General features: G+C 28.4%; 1 protein-coding gene across 1 annotated transcript; it reads right to left on the bottom strand.

Moving 5' to 3' along the window:
* Positions 1–346: 346 nt before the first annotated feature.
* LOC104215945 (uncharacterized) lies at positions 347–754 on the bottom strand. The gene has a single exon (XM_009765886.1). The coding sequence runs from the start codon at positions 752–754 to the stop codon at positions 347–349; it is 408 nt and encodes a 135-aa protein (XP_009764188.1).
* Positions 755–13133: the final 12379 nt, after the last annotated feature.

Genomic DNA, 13133 nt, shown 5'->3' with positions numbered 1-13133 from the left:
CAGACCAAGAATTCGTACAATTGGCTTGACATCCAATTAAAGAAATATAGAAAGAAAATGGATCAAAGTTACGTTATACAATACTGACTATCTAAATATGTTTTTACATTATTAATATAGTTTAACCTAAAATAGTTGGTTACTTACTAATTTCATCAGGCACTATTAATGACTAATCTATATTTACCTTATAAGTAACTTCATTGTGCAAATATATTTGATACCACACTTAAACACAGACAAAGATAAAAGAAAATTGGTGAATTATGTACATATATTTTACATACATAATAGGAAAGAAAATAGAAATAAAAATAAATATTGAAAATGAGACAAACACTGTAATTCATTTGTGGGCGACAACAACGTTATCTGCTGAAGTTGACAACGACGTTTCTCCTTGTGTTTGCACTTGTTTTTCCTTTCTGAGCCTAAAGACATAAACAAACGCGGAAACTGCAAGCAAAACAATACCGGTTGCTCCACACACCAAGCTGGAAATCAATAATGCTTCCCTCACGTGATCTTTACTGTTGTGGTGAACCGGCATCCCTCCTCCGTCGCCGCCAATCCACGTCAAGTTCTTCGCAATCGGCAGCGCCACCGGCGGCTGAGCATTCCGCCGGCCACCGCCGTCGAAGAACGAGAGCATGTCCGGAACGTCGTCGTTTGTAGTTGGTGTGGATGATAAGTCTTGATTCGTCAACCCGTGCTCCGCTGGACGGAGCTCTCTGCCGTTGGATTGCAAATACATTATGGACAATAATATCATAAATGTGAAGATAACAACGTTTTGGAAATATTGCCTCATTGTAATTTCGTTTATGCTGTAGTAATTTTCCAGGTGTGGTGTTCTTTAAGGTTTGTGTCTCTCTTTTGATTGTAGAATGAAAAAGTGTGGTAGTACTAATATATGAATTTTTTTTGTTGTTCTCTACTATAAATGAAGTGGGAGGACATGTGGTTGTTAGCCAGTTTGTCAAACTCCATAATCCATACAAAGGACGCGTGATTTCTTGTCGGCTCAGACTGAGAAGAGATTTCGGGAAAAGGGTATATTTCGTTTGGTTTGTTAACTGGATTAACGAATTCTTCGGTTTAACAAGTTTTATTTTATCAAATTACTTTAAAAATTGATTTACAAAAAAAATTAAAATATATGTACTCCCCGATTTCTTGGCACTATTCAACTATGTACAAAAAAATAGAAAGAAAGATAAAGAAGTTTAAAATTTTGTGATGCTATGAAAGTTTTGTGACTATCGTCATTAAGAATAAAATAGAAATTTAAAGTTAAATTGCTTTTAAATGCATGGATTTTCATACTGTCTCAACCTATATATATATACAAAATTATGGACTTCTCTAACATATTTTATACCTTAATTATGTATAACTTTAATTTCACAAGTTTTGAATATTTAAGTTCATTTAACTCATCAAATTAAACCCTGTTATAAACTAACTGTTATTTTAATAGTTTCTTAAGTTATAATTATATAACACCCAAATCGTGCAACAAAATTAAACTTCATATCTAGCGAACAGTGTCATATAACATGGCACACTAAGAGTATTCAGATTTTAAAACATCTTATTCACAAATTTAGATTTTTGTGTCTTCTCTAAATTTCTAATCAGTATCATCCACTTAATTATCATTTGCATCCCCTTAAGTCTATATAAGACGTACTAATCAAAGTCTCAAATATTTTGGATGAGGATTAATTAAGTTAAGCATGCTGCTCCTTGTGAAACGGAAATTAAAAAGAGAGAGAGAGACTGCTATATCTAACACAAAAATCAAATGCCGTAACACCTATCAATAATGATTAATGGGTCAGGTATTTGGTATGCTTTTATGATTGTGCTGCATTTAGTCAAATGGCTTTTGGAAAAAGATGTCTTCGATATTAAATTTAGTGCATAGGTTTGGGAACCTTTTGAAACATGGTCCATAATAGCCTCAATCATGCAAACATGGGTTTTACTCTAAAGTTAGTTTTATTAGAAAGTATCATATCAAATTTTAAAGTTTAAATATTTTAGTTGAGATATAAAATTTTTGAGGATAGAACAACTTAGAGATGTCTCACGATGAAAAAAGAAAAGTCTGATAAGAGTTGAAATTAGAAATATTGGTTATACTTCTACTCCGTCCAGTTTAGTTGTCATATTTCTCATTTCGAAAATCAATTTGACTAATCTTCAAAACTAAATTGAATTAGATCAATTTAATATTTTTAATTACAATTTAAATATTAGAAACTATAAAGATAGTATTACAAGTTATAATCCTTCTCATATTAATGCGATAAATAATATTTTAAATATTAGTCAAAATTCACATAATTTGAATGTCAAAATGTAAAAAGTGACAGATAATTTGATACGTTCTTAGTGTTAGGATTGAAATAGTCAGGTCTCATGTGGAAGCTAACAAAGCAAACGTTGAACGACGATAAATCAGACAACACAAGAAATATTTACCAAAAGAGACACAGACATTTAATGTAGTTCGGCCAATTGACTCACGTCCATGGACAGAGATGAGCAATCCACTATAATAAAAGAGAGTACAAGATATCGAGAGAACAACTTCACGAAGAGGCAAACACAAGTGACACACTAATACTTGTCCCGTAAAGCTCTCCCCCTAAACACGACTCTCAAACTTCATATGACTACATTGTGGATACTACTGAATGAGAAGGAATGATCCCTAATTTATAGAAGTCCAAACCTTTCCTCCAAGAAAAAGGACTAGCCAAATATGAAAAATCAATTACGATAAATATGTTGTCCTTCCTTCAAAAGATGAAAAATTCAAATATGATAAAAAAATCAGGACAAACACGTAACACTAGTATTATAATTTTTTTTAAAGTGCTGGGTTACAAGGTTCATGTGCTAAATATTGACAGACAAAAGATCCAACATAGTCACTGAATCGACATATATTTGACAAAATTTTGTGTGGATGGGTCCCCCAACACACAATTAGAAAATCAAACTCACAGTAGTCAGTACGTAATTTCATGTTTCGTGTGGACATATGTTATTGTCCTCTTATGAAATTTGTGCCTACAAAACCTGTTTCTGTTACTTAAAATGGTAGTTCTTGTTGATATATGCACAGTGTTGCACATGAAAAAGCTCCTTTAGTTCACGGGAAAGTATTCTCAGGTTGTGTTTTGTAGTTTTGTATCTGAAGATTCGAACATTTAATCAATTCTTGTATATGCGTACATAAGAATTAGGGTAGACTTCGTGTGACTTATAGGTTATGGGTTCGAGCCGTCAAAGCAATCATTGATATTTGCATTTGGACATGCTGTCTACATCACATCCCGACGCAGTCCTTCCCCTAATCCTGCATATGAAATACTTTTGTGCCGAATTGCCCTTCTATATACACGTGCATGAACCTTTTGGCATTGCTCCTAATATAGCGGCGGCAAATAGAATCAAATGAATAAACAAATCATGATAATTTATTCAAAATTTGCTTTGATGAAAATGTATGTGTTAAGTTGGCCTTAAATAACGGGTCAACCTAACCCGTCCAACATGCATGATTCAACCTCCTTTTTAAAACTTCATGAGAGCAAAAATGTGAAAGCTAATATATTTTTATTATATTACTAGTTTAAGTTCTGCAAGTCTACTTAATTCAATCTTCAAATTTTATTTTGTATGTTTAAGTTTGGATTGCATTTTTACCAGTTAGGTTACACTATTAATTAGCATGTCATTTTGGGCTTAATATATTGTGTAAAGTCAACAAACAAGTCATAATCCAACTAAACCCTACTAAAAAATGAGTTGATATTGCCACCTCTATGATGTACCACGCTAAAACCCTAATAAAAACTTACCGGCGCCTAAACTTTACATTAATTCAATAAAAACGTGACAACAAACACATGTCCTCACATACATTATCTATCTATCTATCTATACTATATTAAAAGCACGAAAGCCCTTAGCGAAATGTCGTTTGCCTTTTTTATCATTTTAAAATAGAGCTCACACTAGACAAATAGTCATTTAATTATTATCTTAATATTTAGGACTTTAAAAGAAACTAAAATTTGATTATTAGATTTTTCCTTATTGAATTAAATAAGAAACCCTAATATTAAGGACTTTAAAATAGATATTATTTAAGAGAATTAATTAAGAGTATTACGTTTCTTTTCCTTGTATACTCACGTGATTTCCATAGAAATATGTTTACATTGATTCCTCTTATTAGGGAACCTATAATTCTAACATTACCTAATTAAATATTTGTTCTAATTATTAAATGTAGTTTTCAATATTACATAAAATCGATAAAGAGAATAATATTATGCTCGAGTAGGAGAATAGTTTGAAAATAATTTGTATCTTCTATACTATCAAAAAAGCATAAAATCTCAACAAATAATTAAGTCTTTGAATTAATAAAGCAACGGAAAAGTCAATTCAATTTTGTTTTAAAATTATTATGTAAGTAAACTTATTTGTCAAGTTGATAAAACTCTTAAGGTACACAAATTATTTTACACAATAAGAGCAATTGCCGTGAAAGAAATAAGAAATAGAGAAAAATTTATTATAATATAGTATTAAAAGTTAAATTGCTAAAATGTTAAGTTGAAGCAATAAGGATATAACCCAAGACAAAAAAAAATTACAATAACTACCCTTATCATTTTTCTTTCTTTTTATATTTATTTTAATAAATGTAGCTCCCTATATTTTTCATATCATATTACATCATTTTTTATAATTCAATATTAGCTATTTCATACTTTATATTGTTATTTATCTATAGGTTTTTGGAGCTATAGTCCTATCTCTACGCTCACAAATTTCTAAAAGACCCAAAAATTCAAATTCTTCAATTTATTTTATTATCTTTGAATAATTATTTTAAAGTATTTTTTTTGTTATTTGTTTATAGTATTTGGTATAAAGATAACAATAATTTTCATAAGATATATATTATCTCATAAATCATAATAAGATATATAAAGACTTATGTGGCATAGGATTTCTTTGTTTAATGAGCTAGCTTAGTGAGATTAACATTCATTATATTTAGAAACTTACATTTTCTTTCTTTGATATTTTTTCAATAACTAAAACACACTATCAAATAATATATATATATAATTTTTAAAAATTATATATTTATTGATATAGGTACACGCACAAAGCGCGTACCCTAATACTAGTACTATATTAAAAGCACGATGACCCTTAGCGAAATGTCGTTCACCTTTTTTACCCTTTAAGAATTAATTTTGCACTAGACAAAATAATCATTTAACTCATTTTCCTAATATTTAGGACTTGAAAATTAATTACTATATTTTAAGTATTAAATCATTCCTTATTTAAATTGGGTAGAAAATCCTAAAATTTAGGACTTTAAAATCAATTTAACTTTTACCTTATATTAATCACTTAAAAACAAAAACACCAACGTTTCCTTTCATTAACAAGAGATATATTACCTATTATATATTTTCTTAATTCTACAATATCAGTAAAATACTATTACCAATGAATTAATATTTTTCTAGAATAGATTATTGAAACTTAAAACTAACGGGTTTTTTTTGTCTCAATTATAAATAAACAAAAACTGTAGTCCTTGGAGTATGTGTCAAGTAGTATAAGAAATAATTTATTGAATAGACAATTAATTATTTCTTAATATTTAACAGTTAAATGAATTAAAATTTTATGCATTAAAATCTCTTATTTGAATTATGCAGAAAGTTCTACCATTTACAACTTTAAAACTGTTTAGAGTTTACTTTATACAAATCTATGTTTAGGAGTTTAAAATTAATTAAAATTTTACTTATTAATTTTTTTCTTATTTAAATTATGTAAAAAGTCCAAAACCTTTAAAAATATTAAGAGTTTATTTTATGTAAATCTTACACTTAAAAACTTATACTATATTAAAAGCACAAAGGTCCTTGGCGAAATGTGTTCGTCTTTTTTACCATTTTAAAATTAGAGTTCACCCTAGACAAAAAAAGTTATTTAATTATCTCCCTAAGATTTAGGACCTTTAAATTAACTAATTTTTTGAAGAATTTAAAACAAACTATATAACCATATTCTATTTACCAACGCCATATCTTTTAGACAAGATAATTACTTTCGCTGTCTTTTAATTTTGATACAAAGTTAGAAAGATTCTAAGTCTATATGAACGAACACTATGTATCTTGATTACAAAAAATAAATATTACCACCATGTAAGAAATAGACATATAGATTTCAAGGGGGGGAAAAGACTCAACCCGAGAAAAAAATCAGAACATATTTTAAATCTTTAAATCTCTTTGTTATATAAAAATAATTTATTTTCTACATAAAATATTTATTTTAGAATGTTGACAAATTAAATTAGGTTTTATTTATTATTCTTCATGGAAATGGAAAACTAATTATACTTACTTATAATCTATAATCGTAATAAATATTGTTTACTAAACCTTCCTCTACGTTAGAAAAATCAATTCTTTAAATATATAACTCTCTACTATATATCACGTACTTTTTATATTTAGCAAGTATTTTAAATTTGTAATACTTTTTGTTATAAAAAGTAGGTTACCTTCAATTTTCTACATAAAATATTTGTGTTAGAATCTTGAAGATAAATTAATTGTGAAAAGGTTACCATTTATTTTAAAGCTTCATTATTTTTTGTATTCATTATTTGATAATTAATAAAAAAAATGTTATTATTTCCTTTTAGGGTGATTTTAGGAATGCACTATATCTCCTTTTCAAAAATTTAAGTTATTATTTTATTTTTCAAGCTTTTAATATTTTTAAGAAAAATAATAACTATTTAATTAATATTATTGGATGAAGATCTAAGAAAATTTGTTTAAAGAACAACTTCCTGAAGACTGGCCTAATTAGGTGACTGAAGTTTTATGAAAAATTACATTATTTAGTAGATATATTTGGGAATGTAGTGACACATCTACCGAATAAACAATCAGGTTAAATATTTATATCCAGTAGTTAAAGTTTATAATATTTTGATGAAATAAAAATTTTGACAAATTATGACGTAATATAATACTATCATTGGTCTAATTGATAGTCGAAATTTGTATTACTTGTATTCCAAAGAGATGTTAGACGAGATACAACAGCATGACATATTTATTTCTTATTTCACAAGATATTATATTATATAACTAATTCAACTATATTCATCATCTTTGTATGTTAAGAAGATATTGTTTCAATGTATACAATAATTTATTTATTTTATATATTTTATACTGAATGACGCGAAACACACGTGCAACGCACGTACACTAAAGCTAGTACTATATTAAAAGCACGAAGGCCTTTAGCGAAATATCGTTCACTTTTTTAACCCTTTAAAAAATTACTTTCACATTCGACAAAATAGTCATTTAATAATTTCTCAAATATTTAGGATTTCGAAGTCGATTAAAATTTAATTTATTAAATGTTTTCCATATTTGAGCTATGAGGATTTAAATCCAAATATTTAGGACTTCCAAGTTAATTAACATTCTACTATTCAAAATAAGGTAAACATACTAACGTTAGTCAGTACATTTTTTTTTCTTTCTCTTTTTATGTTCCTCTCTCAATTTATTTCTACAACTATATGCATTTAATTCTCCTTCTATTATTTCTAAAGAAGAAAAATATGGACAAAGTCAAATATTATTTATTGGAAAACAATAAGAGTTTTTGCATTCTAGAAGATGATTTAATATTATAATTATTTTTAAGATATAGCTTTTGAAAACAAACGTTGCCAAAGATGATTCAAAATGTCACGTTTTAATTCTACCTATGTGAAAGTGATTAGTAAAATTAAAATAAATTTTATGTTAGTATCTCGATTGAGATAATTGAGGACGTCTATCGGACATAATTTCTTACTTTATTGAGTTAGCTATATAAGATCAATAATCATCTTTTTTAGGAACTTACACTTTTTTTTTCAAGTATTAATTTATAATTCATAATTTCATATAATATTTTTTGATCTTTTGAAATTGTTTACCTAGAATAAAATACACGCGCAACGCGCGTACTAAAAAACTAGTACTATATTAAAAGCACGAAGGCTCTTAGCAAAATGTCGTTCGCCTTTTTTACCCTTTTAAAATAGAGTTGACACTAGACAAAATAGTCATTCCATTAATTATTTAGGAGTTTGAAATTAACTAAAATTATGGTTAATAAATCTTTCCTTATTTGATTTATGTAGAAAATCCTACTATGTAGGACTTTAAAGTCCATCACAATTTTACCTTATATATAAACCATTTTCTTATAAGAACTATGTTCATGTTAATTTTTTTTTTTGATATTTATATGGGATTTTTACCTATCTATACCATATATGAAACCTTATTACCCTCAATGTTTAAGGTTTGATTTAATTACAAACCCGTATACCAAATTACTAATCTTATACTATACTTAATTAATGGTCTAATTAATGAGCAGTTTTTACTCCTTAATTAAAGGTATTATATCCCACGTTTCTCTCTCCCCTTAATTCCTAAGATCTGACCATATTCGTTTTCCCCCTCTCATTTCTTTCTCTTCTCCATTCCTTCTTCTTCTCAAAAAATACAGAGATGAGACCCATTGAGTATATCATCTTCATCGTGGTAGATGTTTTCCGCCATCTGCCAGATTTGTAGTATATTGTCTTCAGCAACACTAGCGACGACCCAGTCTTCACATGGGTTCCATGAGAAGTTAGAAATTTTACTTGTATGGCCACCATGAATAAAGAGCAACTCCGGTGGCCCATCTTCTGCATCTTCTGCTGTTTTGTTCTTCATCAATCCTGGAAAAATTGATTTGTAGTTTATTTGTAGAAATTTTGTAGATAAAGAGAATTTTGTAGTCAACATTTTTTTCCAACATAGATTGTAGTGTAATTGTAATATAAATGTAGTAATTTTGTAGATACCCTTCAAAACAATATTGTTTTATACATACGTAAACTGATTTGTAGTTTCTTTGTAGATTTTTTGTAGAAAATTTGTAGATATCTACAAACTGGATACATTGAATTTTAATATCCCAATTCTCATTTCAATTGTAGCATAATTTACATTTTCGACATAATTGTAGAAGATTTGTAGAAGTTTTAGTCTTCCCAATCTACAATTATCTACAATTGATCTACAATTCTACAATTTATCTATAATTTCTAGAAATATGTCTTCTTCTTCTTCTTCTTCTTCTTCTTCTTCTTCTTCTTCTTCTTCTTCTTCTTCTTCTTCTTCGACGAGTTTCAATCTGAAATTCAGTCAAAACCAAGTCTAATCTTCACCAAAACCCCTCAGAATTGAGATATAAACTCCTAAACATATTCCGAATTATTTACAACAACACCCAATCCAAACAAATAATGATTTTTGAAAACCCAAATTTGAATTCAAAGCTTTCAAGCTTTTTAATGGCTATCAATGGTGGAAAATATATGGAAGAACAGATTTTTTCAACTTTGAGTTGTTGAAACTCAAAAATTTGAATTGTTCGTTCTTTTTTTTCTCGAGAATTTGAATTGTAGTTCTGAAAAAAATACGCAGATGAGAAATCTCCTTTCCCTTTTTAAAAATTGAATTTAATGTAGAATCAATTAACACCAAGATTCTCTCCTTAATTTTAGCGCTTTTTTAGGGAATATTCTGCCCTTTTAATGTCTAATAGTCGAATGGTATATTAATTGTAGTTAAAGTGTTGACTGAGCGGGTAATTAACAAACTATACACATTTAGGGTAATAAGGTTTCATATATGGTATAGTTAGAAAAAAAATCCCTATTTATATTATGTTAGTCGTTCTAACATGAATAAAGAAATGACCATAACGAACAATCAGTTTTAAGATTCTTTTCCATTCATAGTCATATTATGTGTTGGGTTTGAACAATTCCTACGTGCTGTAGGGAATTGTCATTTAATACTTTTTCAATATTTATTACAATTACTTGTCCGTTTAATTAAAAATATATATCAACTATAGAGTGATAAAATCTTAAATTAATAAAATATCAACTTGTTATGAGTAATATTTAACCAATTTTATGTGATGAATGCGACGATCCAAACAACCGGTATAATATTCGTAAGTGAGTTTAAATCAATGATCATACATGAGACATAAACCAATGATAATATATGAGACATTATAAATAAAAATCACAATTGAAAACTTTCGATTTAGAGTTGTTTATCAATTATCAATTATCAAACAACGATTCTAACATTAAAACCGTAGTACAAGATAGAAATTTACCGCAAGTGACAAACAAATTTTCTATGAGGACGTATGTTTATGACAAAAAATGTACAAAATAGGTTCTTTCATACTTGCAAAATTCTGATTTCAAAACAAAGAAGAAAGAACCTAATACGGTAAGCAAAGGAGAAATTGAATCCTTTATAAAATTCTAGAAACCTATCCAAAACAAAGAAGAAACGAATGGGAGAAGCCTAATATGGTAAGTAAAGAAGAAATACGTCTTTGTTTACCCCTTTAAAATGAAGTTCAATTCTGGACAAAATAGTTATTGTCATCTTATTATTTTTCTAATATTTTAGGATTTTAAATTAACTAAAATTTTAATAAATTCTGTAAGAACTATCAATATTTAGAACTTTAAATCTTTCCATAGCTAAATATTCTTAACATACTATAGAAGAAGGAAGCATATAACTAGGCATTCATGACTTCTTTGGACGTCCTTATTTTCATTAAAAATGATTATTTCAAATAGAAATTCATATTCTTTTATTTTCTCATAATATTCAAAAAAATTAGAATTGGACAACAAAATTGAAATTAAAAAAAAATAATAAATAGTCACCGGTATAATAAAGAAAGCTTAATAATTTGAACATCGAAGTTAGCCACCAATCTTCTTACTGTCAATATGTATATGCTTTTTAAAAATAAATTACCCATTGAGACAATATACACGTGCAATGCGTGTATCATAATACTAGTTACCTTAAAGATGTGCGAGACAATTTCATAGCATCATGCGGTGAGGCGTGAGTTTTAAAACACGTGGCTGCATAAACCTCAAGAATTTTTTATTTTTAAAATTTAAATATAAGAAATTAAAAGTAAAAGTAAAAAAAAAACTAAATAAAATTATGAACTAACACATAAAAGTTGCAGAAAATGAAGAGAAAAAATACTGAAGAATTAATTAACTAGATCATGGGAAACTCTCATTATGGATCAGCCTTCTTCTTAGCTGAATTTTTTTCATTTTTACCGTTAGTTTCAGGGACCCGTTTGTCCATTTTTTTTTCTTTTAAAAAATATGTTTGTCCATGAAATTTTGTAAGTCTTTTTAAAAAAATTTGAAAAATAAATTTTTCAAAAACTAAAAAATATTTTTGGTCACTTCTTCAAAATTTTAAAAAAAGGTTTCTCCACTCACAAAACTACAATATTTTTTTCAAGTGAAATGCATGTCCAAACACAATTTCAAACTCCAAATATTATTTTTCAACTTAACTCTATATACGATCAAAATCATACGTCTCCGACTTATAGGCTTGAGGGTTCGTCCTAAGCCCAAGCCTGATGCATCAGATCCGAGCTCGAAGGTAGGATGCAATGCCTGAGGATCAAAGTACAATGGACATCGAAGCCGAGTATGCTCGTCCCCGAAATAATGCCGTTATGGATTTATAATAAAATGAGCTAGATTCATGTCACGTCCCCAAGATCATAGCGCAAATCTCGGAAAAGGATTATATAATTCCGTACTAGGCGGTTAGACAGCTGTATCAAGAATATTCCTTACTGTAAATAGAAATATACCTTATTTAGGTTTCCCCTATTATATAAAAGAGATCCCAGTCATTTATAAACATCATCTAATCATTAAGCAAAGAATATATTCTCTACTTTTTCGCTTAATGTTCACAAGAATTGTCCTATAGCTCTACTGCTCATACTTTATTTTTCTTGCTTAATTGTTCTTATTGTTCTAAACCCACCTCGAGGCCACTAAACCTGAGGTCACTACTGCTGAGTAACATTGGTTTGATTCACTTATTTCTTTCATTTCTACTTCATATTTCTTGATTATTAATTGGTATTGAACTAAATCACATATCTTTAAAACCACTAATCAAGTTTAATTATTACTCGTATTTTTAAGGTAAACAGTTTGGCGCCCACCGTGGGGCTAAAGATAATAGTAATTATATCATTACTGATTCTTATTACACACGTTATTTTTAAACTTTTTTCTTGTCAAGAATTTTTTATTCTCAGGCTGAAACATGTCTAGCTCACAAAACACACATGTTCATGACAACGAAGGTCTTGGAGAAAACAGGAGTATAAGGATCGGTGTACCACCAATAAACCATTGTGAGCACGTGATTTTTGCCCTATATGAGAATTACTCCCAAAAAATTCAAAATAAAACAATTTTCCTTTGTGTGCAATTTTTGAATTTTCGTGGCATTTTTGGATAATTATTTGTATTTTTGTCTGTAAATGTTTATTTGTTTAAATGAATAAAAATATAAAATATGTCGCGTTTGCATTTTATATTTAATCAAATTTGTTTTACAAAATGAAAAAAATCATAAAAAATAATGTACGTTGCAGTTTTAGCATTTAACATCTAAATTGTTCGATTTTATCGTTAATTGCTATTTAAATGTGCGATAATTGTTTTTAGAGTTAATTAGTTTTTTTTTATAAGATAATTTAGTTTATAATTTAATTTAGAATTTTAGTTTTATTGACTAGGAAGTATAAGAAAAAACTAAACAAAGAAAATCGGAATTATGTCTCTTCTTCAATTTTTGAACCACAGGCCCAAATATACCCAACCTTCCTCTACGACCCGGTCCATTTCAAACCGGGTCGACCCAGTCCATAACCCCAAAGACCAACACCTCTATTTCCCTATCTTTCATTTAACAAAACCCTAAAGTATTCACTGTTGAAAAAAAACCCATCTGCCCCCTCTCTTGCTCTCCTTCTTCAAGCTTTCAAACTACACTCCCATGGCTGCCTTCCCCATCGCCTTTACCCGCCCCGTCGTCCGTCTTCATCAG

The sequence above is a fragment of the Nicotiana sylvestris genome, chromosome 2, assembly GCF_000393655.2.
Source record: "Nicotiana sylvestris chromosome 2, ASM39365v2, whole genome shotgun sequence".
NCBI lineage: Eukaryota > Viridiplantae > Streptophyta > Magnoliopsida > Solanales > Solanaceae > Nicotiana > Nicotiana sylvestris.
The sequence above is the reverse complement of the archived record's forward strand: the minus strand, read 5'-3'. Positions and strand labels throughout refer to the sequence as shown.